At 41.9% G+C, this 24502-nt stretch overlaps 1 protein-coding gene across 9 annotated transcripts; it reads right to left on the reverse strand.

Annotated features, from left to right (window-relative positions):
- Positions 1–3515: 3515 nt before the first annotated feature.
- Tra2a (transformer 2 alpha) lies at positions 3516–22438 on the reverse strand. 9 transcript variants are annotated; one of them, NM_001126296.2, is made up of 8 exons: positions 22202–22401; positions 11469–11602; positions 9287–9446; positions 8171–8359; positions 6426–6541; positions 5219–5353; positions 4513–4580; positions 3516–4370 (listed from the first exon to the last, which is right to left on the reverse strand). In NM_001126296.2, the coding sequence occupies exons 1-8, from the start codon at positions 22235–22237 to the stop codon at positions 4360–4362; spliced, it is 849 nt and encodes a 282-aa protein (NP_001119768.2). In that variant the 5' UTR covers positions 22238–22401; the 3' UTR covers positions 3516–4359. The 9 variants fall into 9 exon arrangements, with proteins under 9 accessions (NP_001119768.2, XP_006236527.1, XP_063142581.1 ...); XM_006236465.5 differs by having other exon boundaries at positions 3561–4370; positions 5225–5353; positions 22202–22438; XM_063286511.1 differs by having other exon boundaries at positions 3561–4370; positions 4513–4577; positions 5225–5350; positions 22202–22414.
- Between the last annotated feature and the right edge of the window lie 2064 nt (positions 22439–24502).

The raw sequence follows: 24502 nt of genomic DNA on the forward strand, positions 1-24502 counted from the left end.
AAAGGACTATGTAGACCAGGCTGGCCTTGAACTCATATAGATCTACCTGCCTCTGCTTCCTGAGGGCTGAGATTAAAGGTATGGGCCACCATGTCCATCCCTAAGATAATTTTTTTTATTTAAAAATGTACATGTGTCTGCTGCCTGTGCACTACCTGTGTGCAGGCGTCCAAGGTGAGAAGAGGGGCTAGATCTGTTGCAACCTGAGTTCCAGGCATCCAGGGGTGACAAGTGGGTGCTGGGAGATGAACCCAGGTACTCTACAACAGCAACAAAAGCACTGAGCATCTCTCCAGCCCCATAAAGCATGGTCTGAGGGTGATTTGAACCTTAAATGACTTCCTGAGGAATGCTGAATTCTCAGTGGTTTTGTGTGTGTGTGTGTGTGTGTGTGTGTGTGTGTGTGTGTGTGCACGTGTGCGTGCGTGAGAGTGTGTGTGTGTTATTCTTTTAAGTTTGTTTTTGGGGTTGGGGATTTAGCTCAGTGGTAGAGCGCTTGCCTAGGAAGCGCAAGGCCCTGGGTTCGGTCCCCAGCTCCGGGAAAAAAAAAAAAAAAAAAAAAAAAAAAGTTTGTTTTTGCTGGTTTTGTTTTTAGGTGGGCTGTGGCTAGCTTCAGACTTCCAGCAATTTACTGCCTCAACTCCCAAAACAGGCGTGTACAGCACGCTCTGGTTGAAATGCCTTCAGGTTTTAAGAGTGAATTTGGAGCAGACTGTAATGTTTATGGTGGTCTTCCCATCCAGTAATGTAAAGGAGGGTCTAGGCATAGGAGGTGATGCTCTCGGTTTCCTTCATTCTGAGCTTTGAACTTTTTAACGTTATGGTTGTTTTAAAAGAGCCGAGGTGGGGGTTGGGGATTTAGCTCAGTGGTAGAGCGCTTGCCTAGGAAGCGCAAGGCCCTGGGTTAGGTCCCCAGCTCCAAAAAAAAGGAACCAAAAAAAAAAAAAAAAAAAAAAAGAGCCGAGGGGTGGAGGAGGCAGTGCGGTGGTGGGGTGCTTGCTTAATACCATGCACAAAGCATTAGTTTCATTCCTCAGAACCAAAAAGACAAAGCCATAAACCTTGGGAAACCAGAGTATGAATCATTTTCAGTGTTTCCTGCCACTATTTTAAAGCCTATCACTTTTACTTATCTATTAGAGGCAGGGTCTCACTATGAAGCATTGACTATTTATGTAGAGCAGGATAGCCTTGACCTCCAAATGACTGCCTGTCTGCCTCCTACATGCTAGAATTCAAGGTGCATGGCAATCTTACCTAGCCCATGCTGGCCTCAAACACTTGACCTTCCTGCCCTCCCCTCTCACAGGCTGGGATTGTAGCCATACATGATCACATCCAACTTACCTATTTTTATTTTGTTTACACAGATTAAAGAAATCCTAGAGGTTGGAGAGAGTTCATCAGTTAAGAACATTTGTTGCTGGTGCGGAGAGGACCCAGGTTCAGGTTCTAGCACCCATGTGGTGGTTGACAAGCATCTTTAACCCGTTCTAATTCCTTTCTTCTAGCCTCTGTGTGCGCCTATGCAGTGTAAATGCCGGCATGTATGCGAGATATTCCATTACTTTGCTCTCTTTTGCTGTGATAAACACCATGGCTAAAAGCTACTTGGGGGAATGAAACATTGGTTTCAGCAAATGTACTTATAGTCCATCATGAGGAAGTCAGATCAGGAACTCCAGGCAGAACTGGAGAAGGACCATGGAGAAACACTGCATACTGACTTGCTACCATGGTTTGCTCCGTTTTTTTCTTTCCATCCTGATCACAGCTTCCCCTCCCTCCTCTCCACCCAGTCCCTCCCTCTCTCACAGATGCCCAATCCAACCTTTCCTCCCCTTCTCCTCAGGACATTCCATGAGTGGCATATCAAATTGCAGTAAATCTAGGCACATCTTCTAAGGCTGGACAAGGAAGTCCACTTAGGGGAAAGGGATCCAAAGGCAGGCGTGTAGTCAAGACGCCCCTGGCCCCAGTTCAATCACAATTGTTACACGTGTGCAGAGGGCCTAAGCCCCTCCTGTGCATGCCTGCCGGCCCAGGTTAGTTGATTCTGTGTTTCCTTCCTCCCCCTTTCAACGGGATTTCCAACTCGTTTGGCTCTGGGTCTCTGCCATCAGTTGATGGGTGAAGCCTCTCTGATGAGTTATACTAGATTCTTGTCTGCAGATAAAGCAGTGTCACGTGACATGGGTCTCAAGCTGGGCCAGTCATGGGTTGACCTTCCTCAAATTCTGTTCCACCTTTTTTACCCCTGTACATCTTATAGGTAGGACAAATTCTAAGGTTTTCATGGCTGGGTTGGTGTCCCAATCCCATTGGAAGTCCTGCCTGGTTAGGAGATGTCTGGTTCAAGCTCCATATCCCCCACAGCAAGAGTCTTGGCTTAAGGTCACCCTTGTAGATTCCTGGTAGTTTCCATTGTTCTCACTTGTCCAGAAATGCAGCCCCTCCCAATTCAGTTCTCTCCCTCCATCCTACCCGTCTCATCCCTCTTTTACTCAACCTTACCCCTTCCCCCCACCCGGTCCCCTCATTCCACCTACTCCAAATTCTAATCTCTTCCCCTTCTGAGACCAAGGGGCCCCTCTTTGTTACTTGGTTTCTTTGGGTCTGTTTGTAGCATGGCTGTCCTAAGCGAATATCCACTTTTTTTTTTTTTTTTGTTCTTTTTTTCGGAGCTGGGGACTGAACCCAGGGCCTTGTGCTTACCTAGGCAAGCGCTCTACCACTGAGCTAAATCCCCAACTCCTCGAATATCCACTTTTAAGTGCTGAAGAGAGGCCTCAGTTGTTAAAAGGCTTGGCTCACAAAACTGAGTTTGGTTCCCACCACCTCCCTACAGTGGGAACCCTCCCACACCAGTAATTGGTCAAGAAAATGCCCAAGGACATTCACAGCAATGAATCATCTCATAATGGAATGCACCCGTATTCGCTAAGGTTTGTAAACTCAAACCAAGCTAGCAAACAGACTTGTTTTCTATTCTAATGCAGGTTTTTTCCTCATTGGCTGGGTTTGACCCCATAGTCCTTCAAGACTGGCCCAAACTTGGGCTCGAGGCAATTGTAGTCTTTAGAGTTCTGTACCACTGTACACACTTAAAGCAGGTTTACTATTTTTTCTTCTTTTTTCTTTTTTTCGGAGCTGGGGACCGAACCCAAGGCCTTGCTAGGCAAAAAGCAGCGCTCTACCACTGAGCTAAATCCCCAACCCGAGGTTTACTATTTTTGAGATAGGGTGTATGTTGTGCTAGAACTAGTAGACCAGGCTAGTTTCAAACTCAAAAAATCCCATCTCTGCCCCCATGTGCTGAAATAAAAGGTGGACATTTGATACTTTAATTCCACAGAAGTTTTGATCCCATGATCCTTGATCCCATGATCCTTGCTTCTACTTCATGCTCTCGGCTCACATTCCACATAGGTTTTTAAAGATTAAAGGAAAAAGGATTGGTGTGTACACACACACACAATTCGGAAGAGGTGGGAAATTAGTTAACTCAAGCAAAATTGTATATAAAATATGTATTTTCCACTGTTATCAAAGAGACAATCCCATTTTCAAATTAACTTTTATTTGAAATTACTCTTCCCCACATGTATTATTTAGGATCCTATACAATAACCCATGTAACCAATGTCCCAATACCAAAATTTCTAACAGCAAGTTATACAATTGTTCTAGGTAATAAATAAAGGTTGTCCTTCAGTGATTAAGGGAATAAAGTTTCCGTAAACTTAACATAAAAATCACACTTTAAGTTTATAATAAGGTTTAACATGTAAATTCAAATACAACATGTCTTATAGGAATTACAAGCTTTTAATTTCTAAAAGGTGACTTAATTTTTACGTTCAAAGTTATATTCTTCAAAAGAAATGTCCCATATTTTCTCCTAGAGCTTCAAACTTTCTACACTCAACTATTCAACTGCTCCATGCCACTCCAGACAAGCCTGACAGGACTGACCTATCCAAAGTGTTGTCTTCTGCCAAAGAAGATTAAAAAGCAGTTTGTCATACCACAGATTTCTAATGTCTACTACAATGTCCATCAGAAAAAGCTTTCAAAAGATGGTTTCTTTCCTCATCGTAAGAAGTTAATCCTCTGTAAGGCAAAGAAGAACCACAAAGCACAGCATGGTGCTCCTTTACTCGAGATGTTCAACTACTGAAAAGACAATTACACCTTTAAGAGTTTAACAAAGGGTGAAGAACAGCAACACAACTGGCCACACAGAGGTTAAATAAACCAGGTTTTTTTGTTTTTTGTTTTTAAAAGGAAACATTGGAAGCTTGGAAATCCAAAAACCAAAAAGAGGAAGCAAAGTCCTGGGGCACAATCGCTCCGGTATCAATAGCGTCCTGAAAGAGAACAAAACAATTACTTACAGTCTGACTTGTCTAATATCTTCTCAACTATGAACAGCGACCATAGCCAAGTAACCCCAAATAAACCACTGCTTAGAAAGATGGTCTCAATGATACAAAAGTAAAGTTTACATACTTGGGCTATAGGAACGGGATCTTGATCGTGACCTGTAGCGACTGTAGTAAGGAGAAGGCGACCTTCTTCTGTAAAAAATGAGAGCTGAATTAGCACATCACATCAACACAGAGACAGGTAAAAAACAAAGAAAATCTCAATACTTGAAAGATAGAATCTGTTAATGGAGGCCAGGCTGCTTTGCACAGCCAGTTCCAAGCCAGTCAGAGCTACATAATTGAGACCTTGTCTTCAAAACCAACCAGCCAACCAACCAGCCAACCAACCAACCAACCAACCAAAACTCACATAGCAGTACTAAAGACTGAGCCCAGGACTAACACTTACTGGAGAATCATAGTTTCACCAAGTGACACTCTCAGCCCTAAAATCTACTCTAGCTCCTGCCCGCCACACTGGAAAAGATATAAAATCACCAACCATATTGACAGGTGGGGCTCAAGGGATCCTATCTTTGTGTCTCAAACAACTGCCACTACCCAGTTCCAACATCCAGTTTTGTTTTTTTTTATTTTTTTTTTTTTTGGTTCTTTTTTTTGGAGCTGGGGACCGAACCCAGGGCCTTGCCCTTCCTAGGCAAGCGCTCTACCACTGAGCTAAATCCCCAACCCCCAACATCCAGTTTTTATTCATACACATTCAACATTAAAGTGCTGAATAATGCTACTATTTGGCAAAGTAAAGATATCCCAAATTAAAATATTACCTGTACCGGTAATCATAATCTTCATATCTGTCATAGCCTCGATCATATCCTCTATCGTAGTAAGAATCTCGCCGTCTACCACCTCCACCACCACCGCCGCCACCACCTCCTCCTCCGCCACCTCCACCACCACTGCTACAGAAACACAAAGGGGGAAGGCTGTCACCCAGATCATGTAGTACCAACTGCAGGACAGGGGTACCCGCTACTCTTCACTATCCCATTCTCCACACTCCTCAGGGAGGCTCACAACAGCCTGCCTCTAGCCCTAGGGGAGCTGACACCATTTTTCAGCTTCCAAGGGCATTTATTGTGCTCATGTATACCCTTCCCAACACACACTGAAAAATAAAACTAAGTGCAGCACAGCACTTGGAAGGCAGACAGGAGGCTCTCTGTGAGTGTGAGGCCAGCCAGTCTACAGAGTGAGTTCTAAGACAACCAAGGCTCTGAAGAGACACTGTCTTAAACAAAGAAGATGGTAACAGCATGGGAAGTAGAAACAAAGTATACCTGAAAGGCAAGGAAGAAATACAAATACAGAAAGATGGGTCAGTGGGTAAAGGCACTTGCTGCTAAGGCTGACAAGTCTTGAGTTCTACCTATGGAACCTATATGGATGGACAGAAACAAATTCTGCAAGCCATATGCCCCTCCCTACAATAAATATTTAAAGAAAAGATCAAATATATAGAACCCTGGGAAGTGAATTTAAATTAAGTCCTCTTTCTTCATGTGTTTCAAGTAAGGGACACTTTTTCAAGTCTGTTTTTTGCAGGTCTTTACTCCCTGCCTCTGCCTCCTTGGTATTCTTTATTAGGACTGGAGCCAAACCACCATGCCCAGCAAAGAACACAGCACAGATCTTGCTAACAGGGAGTACATGCATAAATGTAACTAAGTGTGTTCTAACTTGGTTCCTCTGTGGGACAGCAAATGTTTTTAACTGGTAAGCCATCTTTCAGTCGAATATATACTAATACGAATATATATATACGAATATATACTAATAAAAATAAAATGATACAGAAGGGAGGGAGATGCAGATGTTTTCAATTTCCTAGTCAAATTTTGACACACATTATTACATTCCTAGAGTATAGTTTTATCTTTGATAAACTGGCTTTATTTGCTTTGGAGTCCCGGACCTACACCCAAGCCCTGAACATGCTAGCCTAACTCTACCCTGTAAAATCCAAAATCTTACTGAGTTGGTCTGCCCATGTAAATGCCTGGTGTAGGTGTGTGTGCTCTCTTGGTGATAGAATAATCCACACGAATTCTTCTACCATCCAGCTCCATCCCATTTGCTCTTTCCATAGCCTACAAGAGAAAAAGAAAGCGACTCATAATTCACTAAACTTGAAGCCATTTTTTAGCTAAAATCAAGCATTAAGTATTTATAATTGAAATAAATCTGCCTTTGAAAACAGCACAGTAATAATGTAGCTTGCATAGGGACTGTCAGTATTTCCAGCTCAGTATTATTTGGAACCTACTTGTGTTGCCCAGATACAAAGCCACTAAGCTCTGCTTCCCTGACAAACATCTCAGATATTCAGAAGAGTGAACTAAGCTTTAACCTTCAGACTTTTATCTATACCCTCAGCTGCCTGCTTAGAAGACTAGGTATCAATGTCACCATGAAGGGCTTGGGAATTATACCAGTCCTTCTGCCTCATACTGGAATATAGGTGTGCCCCACCATGCCCACCCTAACCTACCTGTTCTTGCTCTTCAATTTGTAGTTCAATATTTGTGGTAAAACTAAGTAGCTAAAAAGCAACGATTTAGGGGTTGGGGATTTAGCTCAGTGGTAGAGCGCTTGCCTAGCAATCGCAAGGCCCTGGGTTCGGTCCCCAGCTCCGAAAAGGAGAGAGAGAGGAAAAAAAAAAAGGCAACGATTTAAAGGGATGCAAACATCCCTGTAATACTTTACACTCTCCCCTCCCCCGTTTTAAAATTAACCCAGCTAAGCCAATACTGCCCCCTAGTGATTGCCAAGTGTAAAGGAACACAGCCGTCTGCATTTGAGCTTCTCATTCCACTTTGGGGTGCGCGCGTGCGCAATGATAGTTCTTCTGTTTCTGCCCCTATCTGCCTGCCTGGATGTTTGTACCCATCCTCTACCTACCTTGATCTATTTTTGTTTATCTATCTCCCAAGTAGTGGGACTACAGTCATACTATATACCAAGTCTGGCTCATATCCTAACTGAAATAAGGCAAATCCCAGAACTCAAGAGATAGAGGCAGGCAGATCTTAGTGAGTTTGAGGACAGCCAGCAATTCATAGTGAGGCCATGACTTAAAACAAACAGGAATAAGCAAAGCCCCAAATACACACTAATAAAAAATAAAAATGTTGATAATGAGAAATTAGTGTGCCCATTAGATAAAAAATTTACAAACTAAGATATATGACATGTTCTACACACCAGCACACTAAATGTCCTCTCAGCCCCAAATGCCATTATTGGGCACTATCTTTGGACTAGGCACCAACTTTTATTATGATTTGTATCAATTCATGTTTGAGTATAGAACAGAATAACAAACATATTAACAGATTAGAAAAGCCACGTATGCATCTGTACATGGGGAATTAGATCAAAATTAGGTTAATTTAAACATGAATATGGGCTTATTTAAAAAAGGAGCACTTATACAACTGTAGTTTTTGACATTAATTTGTATGATTTACTTCATAAGGTCAGATTTCAATCAGCATCTAATTATACAATAAAACAAAACTGAAGAGCGAAACTAACCAACTTTAACTGCAACACTGAGAGCTCCAGTCAGGTCACAGGATCAGAAGGCATGTTTACAGAAATGTAGATTAATAGACCTCTTACAGTAATGCTATTACTAATTAGAAATTACATAGTAGTACTAATACTCTATGCATACCAAAAACTCTTTTAAATGAAAATTGTAAGACCAGATTTACCTCCTTAGAGTCATCTATCCTCTCAAAATACACAAAAGCAAACCCGCGTGACCTCCCAGTTCGCTGATCATAAACCACATTAACACCACTCAGAGGTCCATATCGAGAAAAAACTTCACGAAGATCTCTCTCTGTTGTATACAGACTGAGGCCAAATACTCCCAGGCAAGTGTTAGGATCTGGGTTTGCCTGTTGAATGAAAGAATTAAATTTAATTGGAACTCAATATATAAGATCAAAACACATGAAGATCTTTCGGGAATACACTGTATAGCTATTGATAGCCTTACAAACAGTCCTGCTTTCTATCTTACCCCAGCAACTTTCAGAATGTACCCAAAGAATTCACCTTTCCCATGCCTAATCCTTCACTACTTATCTGACTTGTTTTCATTTCTACCTCAGTGCTCGGGTTATCCATGAACCATACCCAATGTTATGGTGGTGCTGGAGGTTGAACCCAAGAAACCTGGACTCTGTCACCTATTTTTTAAAAAAACAGATTCATGTACTGTGTGTATAAATGGACTTATGCTACGAAACGTGGAAGTCAGGACAATTCTTTCTACAATGTCTAAAATGTGGACTCTAGGTTTAAACTCAAGATATCCAGCATGGCAGCCAAGCACCCTGATCCACTTGCTGGGCTACAGCCAACTATTAAACCAAAACACTCCAGTGTCTCACATCAAACACCTGTCATATAGAGCACACATGCTAAGGGCAGAAAGGAAAGCTACTTAGGAGAGGTCAGTACAAGGAGCAAGCAGTTTGACTGGACAGGTGTTGCAGAGAGAACAAGTCGGAGAATGAGGAACCAGAAGATTAGAACATATTGCCAAGGTTAGAAGGAGGCCAAGCAGAGCAATGCAGTCAAAGCTGTGAGAAGCCAGTTTGAAATCAGTGTGGAGGATTTTTTCTTTTTAGTCAGAAGAGACCAGCCAGCCAGAACTAGGAAGGGGTGAGCTTACTCAGCAGCAAGTCTCAGAGGCTGAAAACATTCTAGGCCTAAATAAGATTGTACAAAGCCCAGAAGCTTTTCAAAAAGCAAGGTATTATGCCATGACCACATCCATGAAAGAGAAAACAAATGTCCTCTAACTCTTGCACACATACCCTGCTGCCAGTGTGCCTTCTGCGGTTTGACATGGGGGAGTGGCTCCGGCTCCTCCTCCGCCTGTACTCTGGTGTATAGGACCTACTTCGCGACCGTCTTCTGTGAGAGTGTGACCTGGATCGCGTGTAGCGTCTATGAGAATGCCTCCGTGACCTCGACCTGTTAAAGAAACAAACTCAGGTAAAATACTGGGTCTCAAGGCTGGAGAGAGAGTTCAGCAGCTAAGAGTCTCCAAAAAGGCCCAGGTTTGGTTTAGGATGGCTTACAACCATCTCTAACTCTAGTTTCAGGGATGACTCTTTCTTCTGGTCTCTGAGGGCACTACATGCACATGATACACATATATAGACATAAAACGTGATTTAAAAAAAGAACACTCTTAGTAAGTAATCTTTATAAAGTACTAGAGATCAGGGGCTGGAGGGATGGCTCAGTGGTTAAGAGCACTGACTGCTCTTCTAGAGGTCCTGAGTTCAATTCCCAGCAACCACATGGTGGCTCACAGCCATCTGTAATGGGATTTGATGCCCTCTTCTGGTGTGGCTGAAGACAGCAATAGTGTACTCATAGTGTACTACATAAAATAATTCTTAAAAAAAAAAAAAAAAAAAGTACTAGACCTGTTCCCTCTGTATTCCAGACTGCATACAAAGCAGGCTGTTTTTAGCTCTCTGTCTTTCATTTCTGTTGTGCTGTGACAACTGAGAAGTTTTAATACTTCCTTTGACCTGGGAAAATATTTTTAAAAGATTTTTGGGGGTTGGAGTGATGGCTTGCTTGTTGAGAATGCACACTGTAGGAGTTGGGGATTTAGCTCAGTGGTAGAGCGCTTGCCTAGCAACCGCAAGGCCCTGGGTTCGGTCCCCAGCTCTGAAAAAAAAGAAAAAAGAAAAAGAAAAAAAGAAAAAAAAGAGAATGCACACTGTACTTGCAGAGGACCGGACTTTGGTTTCCAATTCAATTTTCTGTAAAGGATTCAATCCCCCTTTAGACTCCATGGGCACCTGCTTGTGTTCACACAGAACATGTCTATGTGTACATGTTTGTAGACGCCATCCAGCTATCCAGAAGTGGATTGCAGATCTCCTGAAGGTAGTTACAGGAGGTTAGTTATAAGCTGTCAAACATGTGTCCTGAGAACTAGAATCAAATTCAGGTCCTGATTTTTAAAATCCCCGTTCAGTCTATTTCTGCACTCTCATTTCACCTTCCATTAAACGCAAGAAAGACACAGAGACAGAGCAGAGCATGGTGACACATGACTTTAAGCAGGGCCCAGGAGACAGAGGCAGGAGAACCCATTTGAAAACAGAAATGATCAGCTGTAGCAGCAGGGCACGGTGCTCCATGCCTTCACTGCTACAACATGTGCGGGTTCCAGGCCGGCCTGGGCTGCATGAGAACCTGTCTAAAATGAAAAGGAGAGAGATGGAGATGCACTTGGAGAATAGCAAAACAGTAAAATGTGCTAGACCTTTAAAGGGATTTAGAGCAAGGAGTACTGAGATAGCCTGTACTAAGTTTTGAATAGAGACTTCTAAAAAAGGGATAAAATAAAACCGAAAATATTACCTGAGCAAAAGCATTTGAATGGGATGTTCCTTAGTTTCCTTAATACTAATAGTAGCCCAATCTACCACCTTAAAATAATCAGTTTCTGACGTGGGCAGATGGCTTATGGCTTATCCCCATGTAAGGCAGAGGACTAGAGTACAGACCCTCAGAAGCCCTATAAATGTTGGCTGGGTGTGGTGACTGACATGTAACTCCAGTTTTAGAAGGTAGGGATCCTTAGAGCAAGCTCTTTGGCTACAACAGCCACACTGGCAAGCTCTGGCCCGACTGAAATGAGATGGATTATAGATGTGTGTGTGTCCGGGCCTGCTAATTTATTTTTGATTGTGTGTATATGTACCATGTACCTGTGTGGGCTTATGGGTAGAGGTCAGAGTACAATTGCAGTAGTCAGCTCCACCTTTGGATTCTAAGGACTAAACTCAGAGAATCAGGTATGGTGGCAGGTGTCTTTACTCAATGGGTAGCAGCTAACAGATATGCCAAGAAAGGTTTCTAAATGCTGCAATCTAAGCCTATGGTGAACTTTCTGTGAAATGAAGCTAAAAGGAGATCTGACAAACCCCGCTTACACTCAAGAAAGCAGTTTACAAATTTTAAGCTTACCTGGATTTTGATCTTGATCGAGAATGGGATTCAGAATGTTTGGAAACCCTTGATGGACTACGAGATCCTGACCTGCTCTCTGATTTTACACGAGCAGGAGTTCCCGTTGGAGATTTTGACTGAGAGCGAGACTCCTAACAAAGAAGACAGTATTACAAATGGCACTGGTCATGCAGATGCCTAACACCTAACATTTAAAGTACGGTAATTATTTATATTGATTGCTCCTGAAAAACAAATGGTTAGGCAATACCCTCCAGAAAAAAATTTCAGCTCATTAATATCCCATTGTTAATACTGCTAACTGTCCTCAGTAATTCCCTACTTGAACCAGATCACCAATTTTCTATTAACTAAGTAATCATGCAAATTCATCTACAACTTGATCATACAGACACTGGAACATAAACCATACATTTACTTAACCTAGGACCCATTCATTCTTCCAGATTCTTTTAATTCTACTTCACTCTTGCTTTCTACTTCTCTTCATTCTTCATTGAGTTTTTCATTTTTCATACTTCGTGTATTCTTCCCCAATTCAAACAATTCAAAATAGCCTTAAAAAAAATATTCAAGTGCTTCTATCTGACCAATCTTCTGTTCAATTTTTTCCCCCATTCAATTTTAATTTTCTGATCTTTAATACTTTTCATTAGCCTTCTTTTATCTTGATTTATCTTCCACATTCTTGGAAAAAACTCTTCAATTTCTTCACGAACATTAACCTTAATGGAAAAAGAACATTTAGTATATTTAAGCACGTGGGGATTATAAAACTCTGCTGGAGTTCAGAATGTTATCTACCAAATGGGAAGGCCAGCAGGTAAAGTGCAAATAACTAGTTTATTTAAAAATAAATTAAAAAAACCCAAATTTTATAGTATTTAAAAATGTTCAAAAGTGTAGTCTAACAGAATTCACTGAATTTCTCTAAAGTTTTTAACCCTCTTTACCCTCCTCCCCTCTCGTGTTCCATTCTAGTCCCTAATTTTAATATAAATAGGTAATTCCAACATAAGCTGCAATCCCCCCACCTAAATATTCATTTTCCACTATTTTATAGGCTGAAGGCTCTTACTGATCTTAAAATTAACTTTCAATAAGCCACATTAAGAAATTCAGGCACTGCTGAATCAAAGTATCCCAGGCCAAAATAACTGTGCACACCATCTGAACTCAAGTGACAGCACATATGCCAGAAATCAAGACACAACAAATAGTAAAATTACACCTTCTCCCAATTTTGACTACCATCTTCACTTATTCTGATTAACCAGAAAGATGTTTTGAAGTAAGCATAGAAAAACTAAAGGGAAAAGAACAAGGTTTCTAACAGTCCTTACTTTGGCTCATAAATACCTCAAGTATATGGCACTGCTGTTTTATGAGACACATTTGCATTTCATAACCCAGGGTGGACTATAGTTCACAGAAATCCCTGGCTCTTGTACCACTTAAATACCATGGGGTACAAATAAGAAAATGTGTATCACGCCAGTTGCCTCTATTTCTTTTGCATGTATGCACATTTGCACTCCTTCCAAGGGCATCTCATCTCTTGACAACAAACATACATCTTCATGACAAATCAGTTTCTGAGAAAGTTCTAAGTAAAAACTTACCAAATAGCTTAAAACTGACTAAAACCATGTAACTTGACTAAAATGAGAGCCAAACAACCAAAATAGAAATGAAGATTTGGTTTATCCATCTACTTAAGACTTAGTTATTAATACAAAGAATTAGCTCAATCTTACAAAAGTATATATTCATACCAGTTTGTTATGCAGTAAGATATCCCACTTCTCCAGCCTTTATCTCCCAAGTATATATTGGCATGTACAACCAAACTTGAGTTGCAGTGCTGGAATTGAACCAGGGCCTAGTGCTAGGTAAACACCCTATCCTGGGACCCCTTTCTTGAAGTTTAATATCAAAAGATATATTTAACAAGAACTCCACCCATTATTTTCCTGGTCAATGGCATTTCCATTTAGTTATCCAGTGTTAAGTCTTTCATATCTTAGACTCTTAAATGCCTAGACAGAAGCATGGAACAACATATTTACTTACAGGAAAAAAATTAATTTTGCTTGTAACCGGTCTCAGGGGCTGGTTCAAATCCTGTTTTTTCTGTTGCCTTTCCTTTCTATAAAACAGACCCTCCCCTGGGCTGAGATGGCTCAGGTTAAGAGCACTGAACACTGAATGCCCTTCCAGAGGACCAGGGTTTAATTCCCAACACCCACACCCACACCCACATGGCAGCTCACAACTGTCTGTAACTCCTGGATCTGACATCCTCACACAGACATATGTGCAGGCAAAACACCAATGTGCATAAAAACATAAATTAAAAACAAAAAGGCCCTCTAGAGGTCACAATAGCATTTATGTAAGCACCACAGCCTTTGTTATACAATTAGGCATTAGAAGGTCCTGTTCTGAGGTACTTTTTACTCTTAAACGATTAATGAACCCTTTAACATGACAAAAATGTAATGGCCCAGGTACATTTTTAAATTTCTAAGCTTCTCATAAGTACTGTTACTGAAAAACGACTTCTTTCAAAAATTAAATACATTTTATTTGTGTTTTGTGCACATGTGGACAAAGAGCAGCCTGTCCACTGGTACTCAGAACTCAGGCTGTGAGGTATGGCTGCAGTGCCTTCTTACCTACTGTTAGCTATCTCGCTGGCCTCCAAAATTTCTTCTGGAGACTTAAAAAACTCAGTAATTTTTTTTTAAATATAAACTTAAGCCCCAGATCTTGAGTAGCAACAAAATACACTGCATAGCAGAATATCCTCTAAAAATATTTTGAAGGTGTTCTCTTCTTTCTGGCAGAGCTAAGGACTGAACCCACAACTGTCCCATGCTAAGTAAGCACTGTCACACTGATTTATACATCCAGTTCAAAAGCATTATTTTAATAAGCATGTGGGACACCTGGCTAATTGTAATTTTAAAAAAATTCATAAGACTATTTAGAATTTGAGAATTTAAATTACAAAGAAGGGGGAAAAAAGCTGGAAAGAGTTGGTGGTCTGTCTTCTCCCATCAGACTAACCAGCTCTTAAAGCTGTCTCACTGAAGGGATGTTAACAAGTCCTTAGTATCCTGGCTACAATATCCAATAACCCTTTACAATACACTGCCCAGCTGAATGAAACATGGACTCATACTGACCTATATCACAGATTATAAAAGAAACACTAAATAGGCTTCAATCTACTTTAGATACTACAAACTAGAAAGAAGCCAGGCAGAAGGCTAAGCACAACTCAAACAGGTTCTGGTATTTGCTATCTGAACAAACTGTTGCAGAACAAGAACAACAGGATGCTCAGTATACTGTGGATGTAAAGTACAGAGGCTTAGCTAGAGTTTAGTAGTAAGTAAGGCAAAGTAAATTTATATATATTCAAGTATGTACATCACATGAAACAAACTTCCTGTTATTTCCCAGTACTTTATAAAGTGGGAATTTCCATAAAAATAAACTAGTGAATTTAAATAATATACTAAAAAGAAGAAAATGCACTTTGGCTGTCCAAACACCATGCTTACTCTATTTAATGAGTCTACAAGCAGGGACACTTTTTTTTGAGTTCTTTCTCTATGAAGAATGGGGCAGGTCTTAACTTCATTTACGATCACACTTGTCTAATATACTAGGATGTCATAAAGACTACTGGATAACTCTTAACTAGCAATCAACTCATAACTGTGACATGAGTTTATATTTGTAAAATTTATAATCTTTCAGTTTAAATTTTTTTCTTTTTTTTTTTTCGGAGCTGGGGACCGAACCCAGGGCCTTGCGCTTGTCTACCACTGAGTAAATCCCCAACCCCTCAGTATAAATTTTAAATGCTGCCCATAACCCTGCCAGCTTACATACGTGTTTTGATAAAATGCTATTTCAAAAGCTGGTGTGAAAATGATTTCAAAAGTCTACTGCTGGGGACATAGCTCAGTTGTTTGAGAGCTTTCCTAACATGCAGGAAGCTGAGTGGACGTTGTTTTTCTCCTATCAGGAGAAAACTTACCAACGGCCAATGAAGGCATGACTATAGACAAAAGCCTATGTGCAGCTCACATTTCCTATTGGCCTTCCACCTTCCTAGTATTTAACAACCTCGCCTCAATGTGACAGTTACTTTTTTTTTTCACTAATACTTCAGTTCTACTTGTCTTCACTCAGCAGTAGAAATAAATACCTTTTAAGGGTGATCAAGATGCCTGAGCATCAACTGAAAATATCAAACATTTTTAGTCAGCCAGGTTCAAGGGAACTACTATGCTGATTATTCATGCCACTTTTCTCTCGTCAAACTAAGTTATCAAATAGTTCTCTTGAAGTAGTCATGGGCCACCATGCCTAGCACTTCTCACACAAACCTATAAAGCTACAGCAATGCACTGTGGAGAGTTACAGGCATTGCTCCCCCCCCCCCCCAAAAGCCTACTTTTCCATTTAGCAAACCAAAACCCTTCAGTGAAAAAAAAATCTTAAATCTAAAAAACTCAAGCTTTAAGATTTTTTTTAAGTTTGCAAATTTGTACAATTAAAAGTAGGGGATGAAATAGAGAAAGAACAGTAGTTCAACTGACTTAATGATAGCATTTAATACAGTAGAAAAGAAACCCAACACCAAATTTAGTACTATTTCTACTATAAGTAAAACAGCTTTACCTTTCCCCCATTTCCCCTACTTTTTCTGGTAGTTTAGGTTTTCTGAAACCCACAATGAGCTGGACCTATAGCAATTCTCCTACAGTGCAGAATATAGGTCTGAGTCACTAGAGCTGGCTAGCCATTAGCCTAACTTGGTCTTCAATTCCTGTTCCTCCTGTCCCTTTTAAGAGGGATTGGCTGATTATAGACAAGTTGATTAATTACAGGCCACAATGCCTGGCTAGTTTTACCTCTTTTCTGTAAATTTATTTACTTATTTACTGGGAGTGTTGGTCTGTGTGTCTCGGTAAGCATGTGCATGTGGAGGAGTCTGGTCTCCTTTTCCACCATGAAGGTTGGAAGTATTGAAATCAGGCTGTCAGGGTTAATTTTAGGCAAGTGCCTTTAACATTCCCAGAGACTTAAAAAAGATCGACTTTCTTTCATTTAAGGTTACCTCTGTGTTACTATGTGCATTGGGCCAGCCTTTGCCTCTAGAGTGTTAGAATTAAAGGCATGTATCACCACACCCAGCTTCAAGATTTTACGTGCACATGTCTGTATTAGTGCATGTGGGTGCCTGCAGAGGCCAGAAATGGGTGACGGATTCCTTGGAGCTGGAGTCACAGACAGCGGTGAGTTTTCAGACATGGGTGCTGGAAGCCCAGTTCAGGTCCTCTGGAGAAACAGCAACACTCTTAAAACCCAGCCACTTCTTTTACTTCCACACTACCCACCTCCCTAAGCATATTAATCTAAGTGTTAAGTTGCTGAGGCTTAACTAAAGCAGTATGACAAATCTCATTTCTAAATTTCACACAAACTTCCCATTAAAATTGTGTTACATGTATTTATGCACACCACTTACACCCCGGTGCTACAGAAGCTAGAGAGGGCATTGGTTCCTTTGGAAACTGGAACTAAAGTCCTTGTGAGCTACTTGATGCCAGTGCAAGAAAAAATCTGGTTCCTTTCGGCTGTGCCAACTCTCCAATTCTCATAAAAATCTTAAACCCCAAATAAACTGTTTAAAAACAAGCCAGTAAATCAATTCCAGAAGTGAAGGAAACACATCCCATCTCTCCTTATTTAAAGACAAGGTCTCCCCTTTTGTTTGTTTAGGTTTGTTTTCTGAACAGCATTTCTCTGTGTAGTCCTTGAACTAGCTTTATAGACCAGGCTGGCCTCGAACTCAAAGAGATCTGCCTGCCTCTTCATCCCAATGCTGGGATTAAAGGTGTGTACCACCACCTGGCTCATAAATTATTTTTTATTTTATGTGTGTTTTGCCTGCATATATTTCTGAGTAACCTGTATTTGCCATACCCAGAGGCCAGAAGAGTGTGCCTGAACCATTGGGACTCCACTTTACTGTTTGAGATAGGGTTGGTCTCTCACTGAACCCAGAGCTCATCTACTCATTAGCTGAACTGCCTAAGGACTCCAGAGAATCCCCTAATCACTTGGATTTGAGGCACACTTTGCCAAGACATGCTTTTTACATCTAGGTGACAGGCTTCAGAACTTAGGATCATATGCTCTATAGCAAGCATTTTCCCCACTGAGCCATCTTCTACAGCACACAAATACAACTTTTAATTCCAATTAGTAAAGGTAAATTTTTCACTTTCATCAATGAATCATTCCATAGCAAAGAGACGTTACACTCGGACTCCCTTTTTAAGAGGCCAGAATAAGAATTACAAGGGTTATGTCAGTTCTTCTTACATTCTATGAGGGACATTAGGAGCAAAACTCTTAACTTTGGGTAAGTTTTATAAAGCAGACAATTCATCATTTCTATTAAGGTGATAAACAGATGCCAGCCCTCAGGAGACAGAGGCAAATAGATCTCAGATTGTGAGGTCAGTCAGGAGTAAACAGTGAGATACTTAAAGAGAAAAGTCAAACCAAGTCACCTTTCCCACATTCAAAAGAGCACTGGGTGTGGTAGCCTCTGGCTGTAAATTCCAGTATCTAGGAGCAGTTGAAACAAAAAGATCTTGAGTTAAGGCAAGAGCTTGAGCTTCAGTGAAACCCTGTCTCAAAACATCTTCGTCACATCTTGCTAAACTGATATATGCACCCACCAAGTAACTTGTTTATGGACCTGTCTGGATTTTTTTTTTTTTGGTTCTTTTTTTCGGAGCTGGGGACCGCCTGTCTGGATTTTTATTTTGTTTTGGGGGCAGGACCTTACTGAGCACCCTGGTTGACTTGGACTTGAGAGATCTGACTGCCTCTGGCTTTCAAGTGCTGGGAATCAATGATATGCCACACCACACCCAGCCCTGGATCCAGATTGTGACTTTTTGTAAAGACACAATTACTCTCCTGTGTTCCTTGAGAGGAGTTTCTGCCATAAATAATTAGAGTTGCCAAAATGAAGTTCATAGGTGGCTCTTATTGCACGTTGGGTTCAAGTCTAACTCCTTGAATTCGAAACCCTTTGTCATCACGACTACACATGTGTCACTATTTCAGCACTTAACCTGATACACTTTGATGACAGTGTTTCGTTTTTAAATCCAGACTTAAATTGACAGTCACCCAAAATTAAGACTGCAAGTCCTTGGTAGCTCACAACCACCTGCAACCCTAGTCCCAGAGGATGTGACTTCCTCTCCTGGCTTCCTTGGGCATTCCACATGTGTGGACACAGACATACATGCAGGCAAAGCACCCGTACACATAAAGTAAATAAAACACACAATCAATCTAATATGGCTTGAATACTTTTGGCAAACTCTATTAATGTTCAATACAGTGAAGTGCAATGTGCATTTCACAAAGAAAAATCTAAACGTAAACTGGGGCTGACTCATGTGGTCTTCCACGTCTTGGTTGGTTCTTGTTCCTTCTTTCCTTTTATAACTTTCTACTTTTTATTTATGTGCACTATTTTGCCTGCATGTATGTCTGTGTGAGTGATGGACCTGAAGTTACAGACAGCGGTGAGCTGCCATGTAGGTGCTGAACCCAGGTTAGTGTTCTTAACCACTCTTCCCAGCTCCTCTTGGTTTTTTTTTTTTTTTTTTTTCCTGGCTTTGATTTTTGGAGCCCTGGCTGTCCTGGAACTCGATCAGTCGACCAGGGTAGCCAAACTCAAGAGATCCACCTGCCTCTACTCTCCAAGTGTTAGGTGTGCACCAGCAGCACCACCTGAGTGGTTATTTCTAAAATGCACCCAAAAGAGTTTGAACTCCAAAATGTTGTATTTTATCTTCAGTGTTGGTCCATCTAGGACGCCTCCACCTAATTTTGAACACTTTTACTGAGGTGGGATTAACATGCTCCCTGTCACACCTGAAGATACAGTGCAGTCATTTACTGCAGTCTTCTCAATAAATCCCTACAGAAGGGAAAGAACTAAAAATCTGTACATTAGTAATCTGTTAAAACTACTCCATAAGCCCAACATTTGACTACTGACCTGTCAATGCCTTCCTAATTTACTGTAATGAGAAGAGTTTGAAGACTAACTACCACAAAAATAATTTCAACAACATATCATTCAAACACCTTGTTTATCTTGTTGCCCTCAGACATCTTCCCGGGCAATGAAAAGGGGGCATAGCATTTATGGTCAGCAGGGAAAAACAAGCATACAACCCTCCACCCAAACAAAAAACCCACCAAACAACAACTACATTTAAATACTGAGCTGCTTTAAGAAAAGGATTGTAGGGGCTGGGGATTTAGCTCAGTGGTAGAGCGCTTACCTAGGAAGCGCAAGGCCCTGGGTTCCGTCCCCAGCTCCGAAAAAAAGAACCAAAAAAAAAAAAAAAAAAAAGAAAAGGATTGTAGAGCACTTGCCTGGCACGCAAAAGGCCTGAGTGTTCCACTCCCACAAAGTTCAACAAAAATCAAGGTGAACATTCCCAAAAGCCTCTAGTCTTCTAATTCTTTATGTAATTACAAGTCTGTTCAATTACAATTTAAGAATACGAAGCAAAATATCTGTTGCATCATAAAGAGCTGACCCTGAATGTGCTGGTGAGACAACTCACTGAACCACTGATACTGCTGTAAAAAGTTCAAAAAAAAATTTTTTTGTTACCATGAATGGCAGAAGAGGGGAGCTAGAAAAGTTCCTATCTGTTAACTAGGTTAATAAATACATTTTAACTAAAAAGTGAATAGGAATCTTAAATATTTTGGGGTGGGTAAGGTGGTGATTATCCACTACTCCTTCCACCAGAGTACAAATTAGAGAAGCAGAGCAATCAAACACTGATGCAAAGCCCACAAACCAAACCAGGAACAAAAACTAACCAACCAACAACCAACCAAACCAAAACAAACCGAAATATCCTTTCCTAATTACTAATAGTTTCACAAGTAATACAACTACCTGCAAATATTTATTTTACTTCATGGTCTTAAAAACTTGTTAGTACGGGGCTGGGGATTTAGCTCAGTGGTAGAGCGCTTACCTAGGAAGCGCAAGGCTCTGGGTTCGGTCCCCAGCTCAAAAAAAAACACAAACAAACAAACAAACAAAAAAAACAAAACAAAAAAAAAACCTTGTTAGTACAACAAAACAACCCTAAAAACAATAGGCAGGTTCAACTACATTGCATGCAAATTTCATTCAAATAATCCAATCAAAGTTAAACGGAGTTAGAATCTTGTCCTAGTGCATTAAATAAAAAAGATCAAAAACCTAACTGACTGTACGACTTGACTGACAGACTACAGGTGGCTAAATCCTGAGCTTCCAAAAGGGACAAATTCTTTCCTTCCAGCAAACTCCTCCAGTGGTTTTTTTCCACCCGCCCCTCCTCCACTAGACTACCAGCACAACAGCTGGACCTCCAGTAAGTACCAAGGGACTTTTGTTTCCCTTTTCCTTCCATGGTTTTACCAGGGCTCACTTCCATTAATTTCCAATACTAGGGTAACTTCGGGATAAAACTCAAAAAACCGGGGGTTGGGGATTTAGCTCAGTGGTAGAGCGCTTGCTTAGGAAGCGCAAGGCCCTGGGTTCGGTCCCCAGCTCCAAAAAAAAAGAACCAAAAAAAAAAAAAAAAAAAAAACTCAAAAAACCGGTAACTTCTAATATACGCAAGCTGAGTATACTGTTTATAGCCACAAGACCTCAAATAATGAAAACCTTGAGCCTTTTCTTGGGGAACGGGTGAGAAAAACGGGGGAGGGTCTGTAAATCTCAGGTAATCTTTTGAGTTAATACTGATTAGTTATTTTTTTGAACACTGAGACAAGAAATTCGTTCAGTTATGTAAGGTTTAAAGTAAGATGTCTTGGCAGTTTAGCCATAAAAACCTGTAAAGGAGTTTTCAGATGAATGGTCACAGGAAAGAAAGCTTTTAGAAGTTGAGACATAAAGAGCCCAACATCTAGCAGCTAAAAAAAACAGGCGTTACTGCATTTCCACATTCATTTAGAAGCGAAAGGTTAGAGGACATTAAGGGAAAAGGCTCTTGCGTAGTTGACTAACCACTTCACTGGGCTCGGTCCCACCTTCAACCTCAAGGCTTTCGCCTTTACAGACGCGACGCCGCCGGTTCCGACGGAGACGCGGCCGCTCACTGCAACAGAGAGCCAGCCAAGGAGACACAGGCCCCAGCTAGTCCCGCGCCAGCAATTCCCCGCCCCGACAACAGCCCCGCGCACTTCCGACCCCGGGACCCCGCTGCGATGGCCGGAGGGGTGGTGGCCTGAGATGCCACCGATGGAAGCACCTACCACTATCCGGCCGGAGGGAGCGCCCCGCCGCCTCCTGCCCCACCGCGCAGGGGACCCGCACCTCGGAGCAGAGATGGGAAGCTGAGAGGAAAGGGAGCGACAGGAGAGGATAGGACCAGGCCAGGTACCAGTCAGCCGCCAGAAAGGAGCGCTGCGGGTTAGTGGGGCATCTGGGCAGGCAGGGGGACCTCGAAGCCATCTTGGGACGTGACGCGCTCGCGGTGGCCCTCAAGGCTGCTCCTGCGGGCCCCGCAACCTCGCCCGACCGACCGCGCTCGTCCCTGAGCCCCGGAGCATCGGGCCGCCGCCGAAGACGGCTCCCGCGGCTTTGTACTCACTCTGCCCTCGAAGTTGTTCTCCTCTACATCACTCATGTTGGCCAGGCGCTCCCGAGCACTAAACAAGAGATATGTCTCGGCTCGAGGGCCGACGGCCTAGTCACCGCGCTGTTTGACTGTGGGGAGGAAGAAGGCGACGGCTACAACGGCCGGTGCGTTCCACTCCCACTAGCTCGCACGCTCGGGCAAAATGGCGCCGGTACCGCCAGAAACCTCCTGGTGTCCCCGGCGCCTGACGTCAGGGGGCGGATCCGCGATGGCGTCACGAACTCCGCCTCCTCCCCGGGAGGCTTTGTGTTCGCTTGGCCTCGCGAGGGAGATTGGCGGGTTTCAAGAGCCTGCAATTTGGTTTTTGGTCTGTTTATCCTCAGGGCGCTGGAATTAAAGGCGAGCATCACCGCCTGGCCAGGCAACTGTGGGCTTTTGTTTTTGAGGTTTTTTTTTTCTTTTCTGTTCTTTCTGTTTTGCTCTTTCTGGGTATGGAATTCAGGTCTTGCTTGCATAGCAAAACAAAAATAACAAAAACCCCAACCAACCAAAACAAACAAACAAACCCAACCAAACCCCAGTTTTCCAGCTGAGCTTTCCTCATTTCCATTATTTGCCCTTTTAAACTTGAAACAATAATATACGTACAGATGGGGTTATACTGAAAAGCTGTGAGTTTCTTGCTCTTCTCGGCTTCTAACCTCAAGTCAGGGTTTCCGTGTAACCCTGGCTGTCCTGGAACTCCCTCTGTAGACCAGGCTGCCCTGAAACTCTGTAGAGATCTCCCGAGTGCAGGGAATCAAGGCATGAACTCCCATCACCGCCCAGCTGGAGGCATTTTAATTGAAGTTCCCTCCTCTCAGGTGACTTTATCTGTGCCAAATTATCCAGCACATCTAACATGTACTAGGCCCTGGATTTAGTCCTCAACACTGTAAAACATGTAAATAAATAAAAATAAATTGGGGAAATACATTGTTTGGCAACATTAGTATCCATACTTCTTGCCCAAGAAAAATAAGCAACACCAGCACAAATAATTCATCAAGACCTGAAATAGGTGTAATTTGTTGGGTATGATGATCTGTGTCTGTGATCCCACCACTCAGGAGTCTAGAAGGAAGAATTATTGGGAGTTCAAGGCCAGCCTGGAATATAAAAAGAGAACCTATCAGACATTTCAGAGAGCTAGTTATTAAACTCTTAATGATTTGGACTCAGCCACAACAGAAAGATTTATGTTGTGAGCGTCGGCAAATGTTACAAATCAATTTTCTTCCTCTTTCACAGAGCTCATTGCTAAATACCCTTCTATTCATGTAATATCATGTAAATTAAGATATGGTGTTATTTTGCAAGTGCATTTAAAGCTGCACATTCCTGACTTACTATAGTGTGCTTCTTATTTAACTCCCCTACAGCAACGTGGGTTTTATTTTGTTTTGAAAGGAGTCCTCCAGGATGGAGTTGAATGCATGACCATTCCTGCATCAGCCTGTCATGTGCTTGGGTTACAGGGATGTGACATCTCATCCTCTCTTGCACACAAGATTGGGATAATAAGACGCATTGAAATTGGTATGTGCAACTCCCATTTATTCACTCATGACATTGCCCTGCTTCACCTTTAAGAAACAATCTGAGGACTGCCTGCGGACGCAGCTCAGTGGTGGAGGGTGTGCCTGAGGTGCAAAGCCTTGCTTCTCTCTCTCTTTTTCTATCTAGCCCGTACTTTCAAGGAAGATGGAAGAGAATTGCTACAAGTTTGAGTCCAGCTTGGGCTTCAGGATAAATCCTAAGCATCATAAGTGAGATTATGCCTCAGAACAGCAACAAATGAAAAGTTTTAGTTAATGTAGAAAATAGGTTTCAGAGCTGAAGAGATAGCTTAATGATTAAGGGCACTGGCTGCTCTCCCAAAGGCCCTGAATTCCATTCCCAGCACCCACATGGTAGTTCATATCCATCTATAACTCCAGTTTCAGGGAGCGCCATACCCGCCATCTAGTCCGTATGGGCACCAGGCATGCTAGTGGTGCTTAGACTCCATGCAGGGAAAACACATTCCCACAAAATAAAATAAAAATAATTCTTAAAAATAACTGTTATGACATTTCACACACATACACAAACACACACGCACGTCAGTTTCTGTTCCACATATATGTGGGGTGGGTGTATCTGTGACCACTGAGACCAGCAGAGTATTGATCTACTTGAGGCCAGAATGAAGTCTGGTTCAATACGACGACTCAGTAGCTGGGGTTGGTTCAAACTTTCTTGGTCCTGACGCCAGGCAGTTTATTTTAGGCA

The sequence above is a fragment of the Rattus norvegicus genome, chromosome 4 (assembly GCF_036323735.1).
Source record: "Rattus norvegicus strain BN/NHsdMcwi chromosome 4, GRCr8, whole genome shotgun sequence".
Taxonomy (NCBI): domain Eukaryota; kingdom Metazoa; phylum Chordata; class Mammalia; order Rodentia; family Muridae; genus Rattus; species Rattus norvegicus.